The sequence below is a fragment of the Myotis davidii genome, unplaced genomic scaffold (genome assembly GCF_000327345.1).
Source record: "Myotis davidii unplaced genomic scaffold, ASM32734v1 scaffold223, whole genome shotgun sequence".
Classification (NCBI taxonomy): domain Eukaryota; kingdom Metazoa; phylum Chordata; class Mammalia; order Chiroptera; family Vespertilionidae; genus Myotis; species Myotis davidii.
Window position 1 is genome coordinate 4,359,731 of NW_006294609.1, and position 15,948 is coordinate 4,375,678.

Sequence of the window (15,948 nt, forward strand, 5' to 3'; positions counted from 1 at the left end):
CTCCCAAGGGGTCCCAGACTGCAAGAGGGCACAGGCCGGGCTGAGGGACACCCCCCTTCCCCCGAGTGCACAAATTTTTGTGCACCGGGCCTCTAGTATACATATAAAAGCCTAAGCGGCCGGCCAGTAGGTATGATGCGCACTGACCACCAGAGGGCAGACACTCAACATAGGAGCAGAAACCACAAGCATGAAAACATGGAGACTGATGAATCTCAGGGAAAAAAGGGGGTGGGGGGAGAGGAGAAAAAATTAACCAAAGATCTTATATGCATACTAGAGGCCTGGTGAATGGATTTATGCTTAGTCGAGGCCTGGCCTGTGGGGATCGGGCTGAAACCGGCTCTCCAACATCCCCTAAGGGGTCCCGGATTGAGAGAAGGCGCAGGCCAGGCTGAGGGACCCACCAGTGCACAAATCCGTGCACCGGGCCTTTAGTCTAATTATAATACAATATGTTTTAAGGGCAATGATGCGGCCATTATTGGCAAGGGCTTACACGTGCTAGCCGAAATCATGAGAGCATATAAGTGACTGGTATGTGGTAAGCAGAGGGCAAAGAAACAAACACTGGGAACACAAGCACATAAGGGCAGTGCAATGTGATAGAAACAAAGCCCAAGAGTAAAGCAGGAAAGGAATGATTAATAAGACACATGAAAAATAAAGAGCAGCTCTGAAGGAGGGTGAGATCAGCAGTGTAAAATGCAGCAGTAAAGGCTTCAAAAGGGTCCAAAACCTACCAACTAGAGGTTACTGGTAGCCTCAGAAGTTTCCAACATGGGAGCACAAAAGGCAGATTACAATGGAGTGAGAAGTCAGTGGAAAATAGTAGTTAAAATGTTTGGATAAGAAAGGAAGACAAGATAGTCACTAGAAGAACTCAGGATTAAAAGGGATACTTTTTAGGATGAGAGGGACTTGAATAGGTTTTCAGGCTAAGGGCAAGAGTAAGCTGAGAGGAAGAGGTTGAGAGTTTGGAAACAGAGAGGTGATATAAAAGAGCAAGAACCAGGAATGGCAGAATGGACAGAGGCAAGGGCATGATTGGAGAAGTCGAGATTAAGCAGGAGGTGAGACATCCTCTTCATTAAAAAAAACAAAGCAGAGCCCTGACCGGTTTGGCTCAGTGGATAGAGCGTCGGCCTGCGGACTGAGGGGTCCCAGGTTCGATTCTGGTCAAGGGCATGTACCTGGGTTGTGGGCACATCCCCAGTGGGGAGAAGTGTGCAGGAGGCAGCTGATCCATGTTTCTCTCTCATCAATGTTTCTAACTCTCTACCCCTCTCCCTTCCTCTCTGTAAAAAATCAATAAAAAGTAAAACCCAAAGGAAAGAGAATGGTGATGGCAAAGGGCGAAGATGCCCTGGCCACGTAGCTCAGTGGGTCAGAGCATCGTCCTGATACACCAAGGTTGGGGGGGGTTCGATCCCTGGTCAGGACACATACAGGAATCAACCAATGAATGCATGAATAAGTGAAACAACAACTCTCTTTCTCAAATCAATAAATAAAATTTAAAAAAAATGAAATTACACAGTATTAGATTACAGTCAAAGCATGAGTTTAGAGACAAAAAGTATGTTGTGTTATTTCACCAAACCCAGCATGGTATGTATTTTTGATCAGCCCTAACAGCCCATATGCAGTAGAAAAATGATATAGGACTAAAGTAGGCAAACTTTTTCTATAAAGTAGGCAAATATTTTTTGGTTTTGCAAGCCATATAAGTCTCCATTACAACTACTCAACTCTATCACTGTAGCATGAAACACGGTCACTAACGATGCATAAAGGAATGGGCATAACTATGTTACAATAAAACTTTATTTACTGATGAGTGGATTTGGCCCACTTGACCCCTGTTCTCTAGACGGAGAATACTACAATGGAAATAAAGCAGTAGAAAGAAATATGAGGGAGAATGAAATAAGGAAATAGACAAGAGGGCACAGAACTGAAACATTGTTGAATTGGGATATTAAAGAGAAAAAATATAAATAAGGAGCAATAAGAAGAGCAGAAAGAGGGCAAGAGAAAAAAGCAGGTGAGAAAGGAACATTGGAAAGAGACAGTAAACCAAGTTAAAATAAAATCCCAATTTCAAGGTAGTATATGTCGGTCAAGGGCACGTACTTGGGTTGCAGGTTCGATTCCCCGTCCGGGTCATGTGGGAGGCAACCAAATGATGTGTTTTTCTCACACTGATATTTCTCTCTCTCTCCTCCCACCCCTCCCTCTGTCCTTTTCACTCTCTCTAAAAGTCAATGGAAAAAATATCACTGAATGAGGATTAACAAAAAAACAAATACAAGATATACATTTGAGAAGATACAAGAGCAGGGCACAGTGCTTTCATCAACACTGTAACGCAGTTAGAGTACCCAGGATGGCTAGTTTTTGAAAAAGCAAGCGAACTATAGGTGAGAACCTTGTTAAGAGGTCCAAGAGAAAAGCTTTAACTTTCTGGTAGCTTATAACTTCTAAATAACAGTGTAGAAAAATTAACACAACAGAAACAGCTCTTGGCATAGACTGAATCATAAAAATTAAAACTTGCTGAGTTATAATTTGCAATAGAATTGACTATGAAATTTGACCAAGAGAAAAAATCAATTTAAGAATCAAGTTCAAAATTGCCCAGAAGAGTCGTACAATGTTATTGAACATTCAGCACTATAAAATATGCTCTCTAAATGAATAACAGCAACTCTGACATTTTTCTCCTCAATGAACAGCTGAAACATACTAAATTTTAATATAAATACATCACCGCTTTTATATTCTCAAAACGTAGTCCCATACCCTGAACATTTTTTCAAATATGTATGGTTCTCCTTTACCATTTGTCTTCATTAATCATTTTCTATCCACAGCCCTGCCTTTCTCCCTTAGCTCTGTGCCTTTGATTTCTTTCCAGAGCATTTATAAAACGGAAACTAAAGCATTTATAGAACTATAAGCTTAATAAAACTATAAGTGTTATTTATAAGCATTATAAAATGAAAAATTTATAAACTAAAGCATTGCAGAACAAATGGGAGAAGAAATTTTTCGATGAGTGTAACAGTAGCATGTTTAACCATGACACTGTAGAAAATCCTTTACAAACTATTTTTTAATAAGAACACAAACTCTCATTATTTATCCTACTAAAAGTACCAATGAATCTTCCACTAGGTTTTAACTTTTTCCAACAAAAATGCATTATAATCCCCATTTATCTTAATCAGGTCATTTTTAAAGCCCATATTTCTTGAAAAAAATGTCTGTAGAGTCTGCTTGAACAAATTTTATAAACCATGAAGCATACTTAAGAAATCAAAACTCACCTCTTCTTGCATAACTGGAGTCCATATCTTTAAATTGTACCACAACGAAGTCTGAACACTTAAACAAAATACTCTCCATTATTTCTTCACGTTTTGGCCCTGAACTGGATTCTGTACTTTTCTCATGTGCAGCATCAAGGACCAAATCACACTGAAATGAAAAATGTGAGTAAATATTTAAACATTTATAAAATAAACTTGACATGACTTCTTCAGCACATCAAAGTACTATGCTTACATGCCTTTGGCAAAAAATAATCTATCTCAAGAGAACTATAATTATACATTTGCCTCAGAAATATGAACTGTTTCCCATTCCATCTTTTAAAAATCCTCTCATCTAAAAGTTGGTCCTTGCTACCATAGTATGCCTCGAGAACATTAATAGTATAAAAAAGAAAACAAACAAACAACCCAATTTCTCCCTCTTCTGGTCCACAATACCTGAAAAGGCCAAAATATTTTTGTTGCTGTTAACGCTCACCAGAGGATACTGGTTTTTAGGAAGAGTGCAGGGGAGAGACAGAGAGACACACTGAGGAGAGACACATCAGTTGGTTGTCTCCCACATCTGCCCCACCGGGGATAAGGACCGAGCCTACAATCGAGGTAGGTGCCCTTCAGTCCATACTCCAGCCACTGAGCCAAACCAGCTCGGGCAAGGCCAAAATATTTTAATAAGCACACAGAACAAGAAATCCTTTTGATTATACATACCATCTATAAAATAATCAGTATTTGAAACTGAAGAGCAAAATCACTCAAAGTGGTTTTAAAAAGTGCTTTTAAGGTAAAGCACTGAGCATGAAAATGTGACAAACACACCCACCTCATAACTATAAATTGCTAAATCAAAAACCAACAGGCACTGTCAGGAAGCCACACAAGCACAGGGCAGTTAATGATTCATGGGGTTTCACATTTAACAAAAAGGAAAAGAGTAAAAATTACCTTAGGACTGTATGTTTTAAAAACTCCTTCATATATACCTCCATTTTTCACTTGTACTTCACATTTGGATCCCTAAAAACATATAATTAATTTATCAAAATTATGTTTTATAGTTCATCAGGCTTCATTCAACATATCAGGTGCTCACTGACAGAACAATAAAAGTTTTTAAAATATCAACAATACACAATTCTCACAGGATTCGGCTCAGAATTTACAGCATGAACTTAAATACTGAAGTTAAGTATTTCTGACGCCAGTCCTAATAAGGTGACAAAATAATGCATCATAACAACTACTACTATTATTATGTACAGAACAGGATTAACAAGAATGCTTTTTATAATGCATTACAGTAACTTGGGTAGAATTCTAACCTCTGAAATTCTAGTCAGAATTCCTGATTAAACATGACCTAAGAAATGTTACACAGAGAATCATTCAGCCATTTTAACTTCATGAAATTATTTTATTCCACTCCCAAGGCAGTTTCTCCCCAATAATCTGATAACTTACAACAACTGATGTAAGTATATGAACCATCCTCATATTTGCATAGATTCCATCAAAAGAAATCTGGAATATTAAGAAAAAAACATTATCAGCAATCAATATTTATCCTTGCACATATATTAAGCATTTATTTTGTTATAAAATATTTAGTTAGGTTAGTAATACCTTACATGCATTGAAGGAAGATTTGGTTTACTATAGTCTTTTGCTTCTTTAGAGAATAGAAACTTAGGTTTTCACACCAAATAACAATGTTTTGACTATGCCTGATATAAAAAGCAAAACTGAACTTACATGTATGAGGAAAAGACAAAGCCATAGGAATAGAAGAGACAGATCAATGACTGGGGAGACTTCACTATAAAGTGACATGAGGGATTTTTAGAGGCAATGTAACTGTTCTACTATCCTGATTATGGTGGTGGTTACACAAGTGTATGCATCAAAATTCACAGATCTGTATACTGAACAGGGTTAAGAATACCTTAATACTAAATGGGGTACAGTTGTAGAAGACCTTGGATTATCTGCTCTCAGCACTTCAGAATCAATGACAGCGCTCTAAGGATTAATCAGTCACACCACTCCTTATAACATAAGTGTATGTCCTCCTGATTCTAAAGAAGAAAAACTGCCCAATAAAGACAAAGTCTCAAAAATTAGTGAGTGGAACTTATACCTTCTTCTGTTTGTGCCCAAATTAAACCCAAAAGGCCCTTTCAAAGGAAGAAAAATGAAAAGAAATAAAAGATAGCACATTAACTCAAAATCAAAACCCAAAGAGCTCTGCATACTCCAGTTCTGGTATGCCACTTATCTTTTAGGAGTTAGACTTGCCTTCAGTGATTTATAAAAGAAGAAATGACAATACTATGCATGAAAAATATTTCTAGATAATATTACATTTTATACAGTCATCATCAAAATGACATAGAGCTAATAATTTTATACTAAACAGTACTGATCTGTAAAAGATATCGGAGATATAAAATTGAAGACAGAATTTTTTGGCCTTGACTTTTGGTCTATGGTTTCAAAATCACATTTCAGTTACCAGTTTTTCCAAATAAATAATATTCAAATTACTCACCGTAGACTGTGGCAGTCCCTTGTTATTGTTTCGGCCTCTGAAAAGATTAAATATTACGTTTATTACATTCAATAGGCTAAACAAGCTAAAAATATTTTCAAATTTAAAATACCTTATGATTCCATTCATAAAGCACAAGTGATCAATCTGTGGACCGGAGTCATCTAATATTAAGTGTAAAAGCTATCTAAGAACAGTACCCCCCTCTCTCTGTTTTGCTGGCTCTGAGGCCCAGAACAGGTATGGGTCACGGAAGGCAGGAGGAAAGAAACTGAACAATATCAAACTCAAAATTTAGTACTGGAATAACCAATACTAAATACAACAATCTTTACTCCAAAAGTAATCAATCGTTCTGTCATAAAAAGCTACTCAGGAGCAAAATATAGATTCTGTTCTTGATGTGACTGACATCAAGTCACTTCCTATATTTTTCCCTCACCTCTAAGAATAGGTACTGTGTTTACAACTGCAGAAAAACGTCTCAAAATAAGTAAAATTGGCCCTAGGAGGTTTGGCTCAGTGCATAGAGCGTCAACCTCGTTCAATTCTAGTCCCGGGTTCAATTCTAGTCAAGGGAACGTACCTCTGTTGCAGGCTCCTCCCTGACCCAGGCCCTGGTCAGGGCGTGCAGGAGGCAACCCATCAGGAGGCAACCAATCAATGTGTTTCTCTGACATTGATGTTCCTCTCTGCCTTTCCCTCTCTCTTCTACTCTCTATAAATCAATGGAAAAATATCTTTGGATGAGGATTTTAAAAAGTTACATCCTGTTAAATAGTAAGCAGCCTTCTTCAGAATCTAGATCAAGTGCCTTCTGAAACAATGTAGCACACCAATGAAGCTGGCTGTCAAGTAATTTCCAGTAATGTGGACTCTATTTTCAATTTTATTATAGAACATAATACACCCTAAGGCTTGTTCCATTAGAAAAGATTAGAACCCTTAGGAAATTATAAGAACACGATACAAACTTAAACCATTCAAAGAGAAGTACAATTCAGGTCTAAAAAGTCTAGTAGAGCCCTAGCCGGTTTGGCTCAGTAGATAGAGCATCAACCTGCGGACTGAAAGATCCCGGGTTCGATCCGTCAAGGGCATGTTCCTTGGTTGTGGGCACATCCCCAGTAGGAGGTGCGCAGGAGGCAGCTGATAGATGTTTCTCTCATCGATGTTTCTCACTCTCTATCCCTCTCCCTCTCTGTAAAAAGTAAATAAAATATTTTTTTTTAAAAAAAAACAAAAAACCTTGGTCAATTCTAGTCAAGGGAACGTACCTCTGTTGCAGGCTCCTCCCTGACCCAGGCCCTGGTCAGGGCGTGCAGGAGGCAACCCATCAGGAGGCAACCAATCAATGTGTTTCTCTGACATTGATGTTCCTCTCTGCCTTTCCCTCTCTCTTCTACTCTCTATAAATCAATGGAAAAATATCTTTGGATGAGGATTTTAAAAAGTTACATCCTGTTAAATAGTAAGCAGCCTTCTTCAGAATCTAGATCAAGTGCCTTCTGAAACAATGTAGCACACCAATGAAGCTGGCTGTCAAGTAATTTCCAGTAATGTGGACTCTATTTTCAATTTTATTATAGAACATAATACACCCTAAGGCTTGTTCCATTAGAAAAGATTAGAACCCTTAGGAAATTATAAGAACACTAATAAAGTGAAATGTTATATGCCTAAAAACATGAGTTACTCTAGAATAACGGAACTGGAGTCTCGTTTTGATAAAACCACAACTCTCAAATTAAGACATAAACTTAAGGGAGAGATCAACCAAAGAACTTGTATGCATGTATCCCGGGTTCGATCCGTCAAGGGCATGTTCCTTGGTTGTGGGCACATCCCCAGTAGGAGGTGCGCAGGAGGCAGCTGATAGATGTTTCTCTCATCGATGTTTCTCACTCTCTATCCCTCTCCCTCTCTGTAAAAAGTAAATAAAATATTTTTTTTTAAAAAAAAAACAAAAAACCTTGGGGGTGCCATAAAAACACCCTATTCTAAAAAAAAAAAGGTCTAGCAGTTTTGAATGGTGTCAATTCCCAGCAAAGTAGCACTGCCCTTAGTTAGCACTGAGGCCAGGGCCAATTTGGTCTCCAACTCTGTCACCTTCCCTCATCTAGAAGATAATGTCTTGAACCAAATCACCTCTGGGATTCCTTCCATTTCCAATATTCTGATTCTGTGACTGCCTCACACACAGCACAGAGAACTTCCTAAAGTCTAAATATGACCAATAATTTACCATTTATAGAATTGACTAAAAACCAGACACTATGGTAAGCACAATGTCAAATCTCTCATCCCTCCTTTAGAGGCTATGAAACCAAACCTTGGCAGGTAGTTAGACATCTTGACCAAAATCATTCAGCTCATGAGCAGGAGGTGGTATGTGAACCCGGTGATCCAAAGTCCAGACTTTTCATTTCTAGGTTATGCTGTCTCTCTGAAATTGCATCACAGGAAATAAACTAGCCTCACAATTACGCCTAATCAAATTTGTACATTTTTTCATACATTATTTGAATAATTTAGATTTTTCTATTTATTTGTAGTCTGTAGCCAAAAGCTAAAAAACGGCTAAATCTTTTTTAGAAGAGTTTTCTCATCTTAGTGGTTGCTGAGATGCCATCGTTAAAAGCCTTAAGCAAATGCATCTAATTAAGTGCCCTTAAACTCACAAAGCTACTTAAGAGTTTAAAACATAAAACTCTTTTATAGTAGTCACACTATTTTTATTGATTATTACATTTCTACCTTTGACTAATAAACAGCAATTGTTTTGACAATCCAATTTACTCAGATCAAATAGTTCAACAGGGAAAATAATAAAAGACTCAAAGTTGTATAAAGTGGTACAAAGTGTAGAAACCACTGATTTCTCCTGATATACCCGGTGGTTGGGCACCCAAGGTGGAATGTTAGCATATCACAGCAGCCCTCTCTGAAACTGATAAAATGCCAAATGCATCCTTGTTTTTTCTCTTTTTGGATCTACTCAGATTATGCTTTACTTTTATTTCTCTTTAGTATTCTGAAATAGGTATCCTAATATTTCATTTAGTTACAAAAAATTAAATCTCAAAGAAAAGCCAAGATCACATTCTAGTCCTAAATATATTTATGATTAGATTGATCAGATTTAACAAAACTATACCCTGGTTTCTAAGCTTTTAATAGTTATTAATTAGGTTAAAGTGTGATTCAATATGCCAAATTCACACAAAGAAAGTTACAAAAATAATAGTGTATACTGCTTCAAAATAATACAGGGGGTGCCCAGATGGTGTGGTTCAGTGGTTGAGCATCGACCCATGAACCAGGAGGTCTCAGTTCAATTTCCGGTAAGAGAACAAGCCCAAGTTGTGGGCTTGATCCCCAGTGGGGGATTGTCCAAGAGGCAGCCGAGAGATGTTTCTCTCTTCTATCCCTTTCCCTTCTTCTCTCTAAAAATCAATAAAAACATATTTAAAGAGGTACTTCAGATTCAAAGATACAAATATATTAAAAGTATAAGGATGGAAAAGGCTATCGTGCAAACAGCACATACAAGAAAGCTGGAATGACTGTACTATCAGACAAAACAGACTTTAAAACAAAAATGTTAATGAAGATAAAAAGGGGTATTTTACAATGATAAAAGGGTCAATCCATCTAGAAGAAAGGCTTTCTACTTGGACCTTCTGTACCTTTCACATAGCTCCCAGGCTATGGAAGGTGTACTCTGCACAGAATCGTGTGTGCCACCCCAGCCAGAGCCCTGCCCCTACACCTAGGGCAGCAGTCACCAACTGGGGATCTGTGAGATCCAAAAGGTTGGCAACCGCTGACCTAGAGAGATCATCTTAAGCTCCATCTCCTAATCATACTACCGGCCTGACAACTGAATTCCAACTAATAAACGTATTAGGAATGATGGAATTAGAGGATTACCATTTGGTAATCACCATAATAAATTTTTCAGGCAAAAAAAATCACCAATGGATGCTAAACCTGGTAAAGTAGTCACAAAATAACTCCCCACAGACTCTGATTAATGACAAAGTGAAAAATAACTTCACAGTAAAGGAACCCAGCAGACACCACCCTAATCAAGTGATCCCAGTTCACAGCACCAGCAATGGGACAAACGGACCCCATGCACCTGATATCATACAATAAGAATACGCGGCCCTAGCCAGCGTGGCTCAGTGGATGGAGCATCAGCCTGCAGACTGAGGGGTCACAGGTTCGATTCCAGTCAAGGGCATGTGCCTGGGTTGCGGGCTCAATCCCCACTGGGTGGTGTGCAGGAGGCAGCTGATCAATGATTTTCTCTCATCATTGATGTTTCTATCTCCCTCTCCCTCTCCCTTCCTCTCTGAAATAAATAAAAATACATATTTTTTTGGAGTCCGATACCGATACTATTAAGTCCCGGAGACGCAAAGCAAGGGAAGGGTGTCTCCCCCTCCTTCCCTCAGCCCAAGCCATGGCCGAGGCGGGCCGGGCTGAGGGAGACCGGCACTGCGACAATGGTTACCGTGACAACCGAGCCCAAGAAATGGAGCCTGACCATCAAACTGCAGAAACGGAAGCCAGAGAAAAAGGTGGAATGGACGAGTAACACTATGGACAACGAACACATGGGGCGCCGCTCATCAAAATGCTGCTGTATTTATGAGAAACCTCGGGCCTTTGGTGAGAGCGCTGTGGTCACACACACTGTTTACGGGGCCAACGCAAAGGACGGCGCCGTGGAACCCCCGGACCAAGCCCCACCACTCCGTCCCAGCCCCCTCCAGGGCCAATGCAGCACTAAATTCCTCTCTCCCTCACCAAAATATATATATATATTTAAGAATACTCATCACTTCTGTACTATTCCTGTCAAAATGTATAATCTGAATCTAATCATGAGGGAATGTCAGACAAGCCCTAGTTTAGGGACATTCTACAAATAACTAACATCTTCAAAAGTGTCAAGTCATGCCCTATCTGGTTTGGCTCAGTGGATGGAGCGTCAGCCTGCAGACTGGAGGGTCCCAGGTTCAATTCTGGTCAAGGGCACGTACCTTGGTTACAGGCACATCCCCAGTAGGGAGTGCGCAGGAGGCAGCTGATCGATGTTTCTCATTGATATTTCTAACTCTATATTCCTCTCCCTTCCGCTGTAAAAAATATCTATCTATCTATCTATAGATAGATAGATAGATAGATAGGTATTTTTTTTAAGTGTCAAGTCATGAAAGGTGAAGAAAAACTAAGGAACTACTTCAGATTAAAGGAAGCCACAAAGACATGACACCTGAATGAAACATGCAATCCTGGAATGGTTCTTGGACCACAGATTAAACAATTGGTAAAGTCTGAATAAGGCCCGTAGATAACAGTTTGACATAATATTAATTACCTGTGGTCTTGTAACAGAACGTCCTTGTTATTAGGAAATACTAGAGGCCTAGGGTACGAAATTTGTGCACTCAGTGGGTCCCTCAGCCTGCCCTGTGCCCTCTTGCAGTCTGGGAGCCCTTGGGGGATGTCTGACTGACTGCTTAGGCCCACTCCCTACAGGGAGTGCACGGGTAGGGTCCCTAGGCCTGGCCGCAATCAGGGTTGATCGGGACCTTCCAGCTGCTGGCCGGGGCCTTCCTTCTGGCTGCCAGGCGGGGCCTTCCTTCCCCAGCTGCTGGCCAGGGCCTCCCTTCATTCCACGCTGCTCCCTGGTGGTCCCTGCACGTGATAGCGAGCGTTAGAACTCCAGGTCTCCCAGTAGAACTCCCAAGGGGACACTTTGCGTATTAGCCTTTTATATATATATAGATACACATACTAAGTATTTAATAAGTCAATGAGCCCAAAGAGAAAGAAAAAAATGGAAATGCAAACTTTCAAAGTAATCATTCTCTAAAACAAGAGTCAGCAAACTACAGCCAACAACCTGTTTTTGTCTGGCCTTTGTGGTTAAGCATGTTTTTTAAGTTCTTAAAAGGTTTTTTTTTAAAAAGAAAAGCCAGGAAGAATATGCAACAGAGAAGTTATATGGCCCCAAAAGCCTAAAATACTTACTGAGTCATTACAAGAAAAGCCTGTACTAAAAAAAAATGGGGTTGCGATGTCAATAACTGCCATTTAACCCTTTGAGTATCAACCAATATCCTAGGAACTATGCTAAAATTGCCAAGGCATTTTTGCTGATTTTACAGTTTAAGAAAAAAATTATGAATCGCAAGTTACATATTCAAAAACTTAAGGAAACATTTACTACATTTGTTTTCATCTTTGACATATATTGTTTGCTGACTGTATTATAAAATACTAGAAAAAAAATTTGAGCCCTGACTGGTTTGGCTCAGTGGATAGAGCATCGGCCTACGGACTCAAGGGTCCCAGATTCGATTCTGGTCAAGGGCATGTACCTTGTTTGCGGGCACATCCCCAGTGGGGAGTGTGCAGGAGGCAGCTGATCGATGTTTCTCTCTCATCAATGTTTCTGACTCTCTATCCTTCTCTCTTCCTCTCTGCAAAAAATCAATAAAATATATTTTTAAAAAAATTTGAACAAAACATGTTAAAATAGAGGGACACCCTTCTCCAATATCTTCCACAAAATCGTCATCTTCACAGCAAGAATTGACATATTTAGCAATATCATCATCACTAATAAAAGCAGACTTAGAACTGGATACCATTTCGAAGCTTTAGGGCTAAAAAATCTGAGTAAACTTCATAAAATCGTAGTACCTGTAAAAAATTAGGCAGATAATGCCAGTGGTCAATTTTAGAACTACAAACATTCGGCATCATAAGTAATCTGCACTTAGGTGCCATCTGTCAATAAAGAGTGAACTACTAGAATCTAATAGTGACACGGCAGGAGGAGCGTGATAACGTTCCCGGCACTTTTGGCAAAAGACAGGAGGAGCACGATCGCGCTCCCTGTCACTAAAAGGGTTAAAAACAAAGTTTACTGCTGTTTTACATGAACCAGTACTTCTACAAGAATCTTCAACAGTATTACTTTCCATGAAAGCTTAATCTGTACATAAGAAATGTCATGAGCCGAGACCGGTTTGGCTCAGTGGATAGAGCGTCGGCCTGCGGACTGAAAGGTCCCAGGTTCGACTCCGGTCAGGGGCATGTACCTGGGTTGCGGGCACATCCCCAGTAGGGGGTGTGCAGGAGGCGGCTGATCGATGTTTCTCTCTCATCGATATTTCTAACTCTCTATCTCTCTCTCTCTTCCTCTCTGTAAAAAATCAATAAAATATATTTAAAAAAAAAAGAAATGTCATGAAAGTGCTCTTAGTCTCATTTAATTATTTTTAAGCTTTACAACAATATTCAATGAGGTTGATCCACCTATTGAAAAACATCAAGGTATGTATTTTAATAATATGCATTTGATGACAACACTATGAGCAAGTTCCATAAATGCAGGGACTTTGTACTGATCACTGAATTAAAAGCAACTAACATAAAATGAAGGGTTAACAGTAGATTAAAATAGACATGAGACATATTGAACAACTTGTGAACCTCATGTGAATCCTGATTAGAACAAATTGTAAAAGAAAAATAAACTGATGAGATAAACACTCAAAATGGTGCTTCTAGCTTGTGCAATTATGGCAAAAAAAAAGAAATAAAGGGTTGCCCTAGCCCAGTGGTCAGCAAACTGCGGCTCACGAGCCACATGAGGCTCTTTGGCCCCTTGAGTGTGGCTCTCCCACAAAATACCACGGGCGGGCGCACACGTACAGTGCGACTGAAACTTCGTGGCCCCAGCGATGGCAGTATTTTATGGAAGAGCCACACTCAAGGGGTCAAAGAGCTGCATGTGTCTCGTGAGCCGCAGTTTGACGAGCCGCAGTTTGCCAACCAATGCCCTAGCCAGTTTGGCTTAGTGAATAGAGTGCTGGCCTGCAGACCAAAGGGTCCTGGGTTCAATTCCATAAAGGGCACATACCTTGGGTTGCAGGCTCCTCCCAGCCCGGGCCCTGGTCAGGGCTCGTGCAGAAGGCAGCCAACCAATGTCTTTCACATCAATATTTCTCTATCTTTCCCTTTCTTCTCCACTCTCCCTAAAAATAAATGGAAAAATATCCGCAGAAGATGATTAACCAAAAAAGAAAAGAAGTGAAATGAAATAAAGGCACAATGATTGGATAGGAAGAAAGAAAACTGTCTTTAAAAGACCACAGAACCCTGACCGGTTTGGCTCAATGGATAGGGTGTCGGCCTGCGGACTCAAGGGTCCAGGGTTTGATTCCGGTCAAGGGCACGTACCTTGGTTGCGGGCACATCCCCAGCAGAGGGTGTGCAGGAAGCAGCTGATCGATGTTTCTCTCTCATCGATGTTTCTTTTTTTTTCTTTTTTTTATATTTTATTGATTTTTTACAGAGAGGAAGGGAGGGGGATAGAGAGTTAGAAACATTGATAAGAGAGAAACATCCAATCAGCTGCCTCCTACACACACCCTACTGGGGATGTGCCTGCAACCAAGGTACATGCCCTTGACCGAATCGAACCTGGGACCCTTTAGTCCACAGGCTCTATCCACTGATGTTTCTAACTCTCTGTCCCTCTCCCTTCCTCTCTCTAAAAAATCAATAAAATGTATTTTTAAATAAAATAAAAGACCACATAATTGCCTGGCCAGCATGGCTCAGTGGTTGAGCACTGACCTATGAACCAGGAGGTCATTGTTGAGGCACATGCTAAGGTTGCAGACTCAATCCCCAGTAGGGGGCATACAAGAAGCACCCTATAATGATTCTCTCTCATCATTGACGTTTCTATATTTCTCCCTTCCTCCATACAATCAATAAATACATTTTTTAAAAAGACCACATAATCTTTTATGCAGAAAATCCCAAGTCAATCTGCAAAAAAGCTACTACAAATAAGAGCTTAGCAAAGCTAACTCAAAATGGATTAATGGCCTAATGATCATTAAAGGTTTAAATAAAACTTTAAAAAAAAACATGGGAGAAGATCTTTATGACCTTGGATTAGACAAAGATTTCAGATAGAACAGAAAAAATACAAACGATCAAACAAAAAAAACTGATAAATTAGGCTTCATCAAATTTTTATCTATTCTTTTTTTAAAAAAAATATGTACTTTTATTGATTTCAGCTACTGAGCCACATCAGCTGGGCTTAAGTAGTCCATTCTTTGAAAGATGCTATTAAAATGAAAAGTCAATCCACAGACAAGGAAATGTTTACAAAATATATAATAATGGGCTTATACCCAGAATATATGAAGAACTCATATAACTTAATAAAATAAAGATTAATAAAACAGTAAGTGTGGCCCTAGCCTATTTGGGTCAGTGGACAGAGTGACGGCCTGCAGACTGAAAGGTCCCAGGCTCGATTCCGGTCAAGGGCACATGCCCGGGTTGTGGGCTTGATTCCCAGTAGCGGGGTATGTAGGAGGCAGCGGATCATTGATGTTTCTATCTCTCTCTCCCCCTCTCCCTTCCTCTCTGAAATCAATAAAAATATATTATAGAAAAATAAGCGTGCAAAAGACTTACACACTCATTTAACCAAATAAGATTTAGTGGGTAAAATTAAAGACGCTCAGTACAACTACTAGTGAGGGTGCTGAGCAACTGAAACTCTCATAAACTGCTGGTGGGAAGGGAAAATGATAGTCACTTGGAAAAGTTGGGCAGGGGTTCTTATAAAGTAAAACATACTTAGACAACCTAGCAATCCCACTCCTAGGTAATTATTAAAGAGCAATGAATGTGAATGTTCCAAGTTGGTTTATTCATAATAGCCTAACACTGAAAGCAGCCCAAATGTCCAATATCTAGTAAATAAATAAGCAAGTTGTAATAATACAGTCGGCCCTCTGTATCAGTGAATTCTGAGGGTTCTTGGGGGGAATCATGCAATTTCTATTGGTACTGTCACCATACAAAATAATTAATTATAGAACTTACTAGGGGCCCAGTGCACGAAATCCGTGCACTTGAGAGGAACTGTGGGCTGTGAGGCTGCAGTGGGCACAGGGGTGGTCTCAGCCCATTCTCCCTGCCCCCCCACCCCTCCCGCCACAGCCC

General features: G+C 39.8%; 1 protein-coding gene and 1 pseudogene across 1 annotated transcript in view; one reads left to right on the forward strand and one right to left on the reverse strand.

The window, feature by feature from the left end:
• Positions 1–8,339, reverse strand: part of ATXN2 (ataxin 2) — a 64,870-nt gene extending 56,531 nt beyond the window's left edge. The window contains exons 1-5 of the mRNA XM_015567352.1: positions 8,219–8,339; positions 5,887–5,923; positions 4,800–4,859; positions 4,284–4,355; positions 3,333–3,483 (exon numbers count right to left, since the gene is read on the reverse strand). Of these exons, the coding sequence (XP_015422838.1) occupies positions 3,333–3,483; positions 4,284–4,355; positions 4,800–4,859; positions 5,887–5,923; positions 8,219–8,253 (355 nt within the window). The 5' untranslated portion in view covers positions 8,254–8,339. The remainder of the gene's footprint in view (positions 1–3,332; positions 3,484–4,283; positions 4,356–4,799; positions 4,860–5,886; positions 5,924–8,218) is intronic.
• An 861-nt stretch (positions 8,340–9,200) lies between these two features.
• LOC102755201 lies at positions 9,201–10,700 on the forward strand (annotated as a pseudogene).
• Positions 10,701–15,948: the final 5,248 nt, after the last annotated feature.